The sequence below is a fragment of the Zerene cesonia genome, chromosome 11, assembly GCF_012273895.1.
Source record: "Zerene cesonia ecotype Mississippi chromosome 11, Zerene_cesonia_1.1, whole genome shotgun sequence".
In the NCBI taxonomy this organism is placed as follows: Eukaryota; Metazoa; Arthropoda; class Insecta; order Lepidoptera; family Pieridae; genus Zerene; species Zerene cesonia.
Genome location: NC_052112.1, coordinates 7,890,831 through 7,892,364, shown reverse-complemented (window position 1 = coordinate 7,892,364; position 1,534 = coordinate 7,890,831). Strand labels below are relative to the sequence as shown.

Sequence of the window (1,534 nt, the reverse complement as noted above, 5' to 3'; positions counted from 1 at the left end):
TTTTTATTTTAACTGCAACGCCATTACAAAGTTACGTCGTCAGTTCATTCGCGATGTGTCAGGAACGCATTCTATGAATGGCCGAACTATAACACAGTACATTACTTTGTTCTTATTCAATCAGTAATTCCCGAGATTTAGATTCCTACTCTTCAACTTTATAATATCTGTGATAAAGAGATTTATAGATAGATTTAACTTATTCTTTTATATTTATATATAGGTTGGAATGGCGGAAGCTAAAAAGAGAGAAGCAAAACTTAAAGAGCAGGCTCGAGTAATAGAAGCAAAACCTCCACCTGAGGAACCAAGTGCGTCAAGTGCAGCATCTGCATTGCAACTGTTACAATCTGCTTATGACGATAAAAAGTATGTGTGTTTTGTTAAGAAATCTTAAGAAATTACTATTTATATATTTATGCTCAAGTTAGGCAAAAAAAAAAAATACAAATAAGCTACCACTATTATAGACGTTCTTCATAAATAGTGCAATACTAATATTAGAAAATCCACGAATGTTGGACTGTATGGGTACATTCGGTTAAGTTCATATCTACCGAAGGTATTCTTTTTTTTTAATAGTATTAAAAATGGCTTACCATAATATACAGTTCCAAGCGTATGTATCATGATAATTGTTAAATGAAATAGGATCATGTAATTTTTATCATAACTTGTTCTACGATACCATAATATGATAGAAAAATTTTCTCTTTCTCTTTCGTGCTGTCAGACAGACTACAAACTTTACTGATGGTTATTTACGATTTAATTTGCAGGACCGACAAGGAAGACGCGGTGGACGCAATGGACGGCCTTTCCGACTCCGACCTAGAGACGCTGCTGAAGAACTTCAACGAGCTGTCAGCAGAAGAGCAGCACAGTCTGATAGCGTACTTAAAGAAGCTGGAGGCCCGCGAGCCGCAGCGCGTGGAGAGGCTGCGGCAGTACGTGAGCGCCGACGCACCGGAGCCGCGCGACCCGCCCGAGTTTCGCGAGCCTCGTGACCCCCGTGACCCGCCTGAGCCGCCCAAGGAGGACGTCAGGGTTGTCAACATAGAGAGCGACGACGATGATTATGCTGTGGAGGAGGTGGGTGTTTGTTCTCTTTTCCTAATACTCAGGAATATATTAATTGTGGAATTTTTGATCGGACCGGTAATTAAAAGATTCAGTTTCTGGCATATTATTTGATAACCAGTTTCGAGATATCAAGTTGTTAGTTGTTTTGTTGAATTATTTACAATAAACTTAATTAAAGCATCTACACTTACATTAAAAAGAGAAAAGATTTGTATTTTGATATGTAATAAATCAAGAAACTACTATTGAGTTTTAACAATTATTTTACAATAAAAAAGAGTACATGATGTGTATGTTAAGTACATATTTTATTATCAAAGGTATTTTCAATCAAAGATTAACTTGGGCAAGGCCTAGTAGCACGATGAATCAACTATTATAAAGATTAATGTTTTTATGATAATGAATAATAGAATAAAATAACTGCATTCATATTAATAATCTGACTTCT

General features: G+C 36.2%; 1 protein-coding gene across 1 annotated transcript in view; it reads left to right on the top strand.

The window, feature by feature from the left end:
* LOC119830580 (uncharacterized protein CG7065-like) overlaps window positions 1–1,534 on the top strand; it is a 17,774-nt gene that overhangs the window by 14,045 nt on the left and 2,195 nt on the right. Inside the window, exons 18-19 of the mRNA XM_038353649.1 lie at window positions 224–369; window positions 780–1,092. Of these exons, the coding sequence (XP_038209577.1) occupies window positions 224–369; window positions 780–1,092 (459 nt within the window). The remainder of the gene's footprint in view (window positions 1–223; window positions 370–779; window positions 1,093–1,534) is intronic.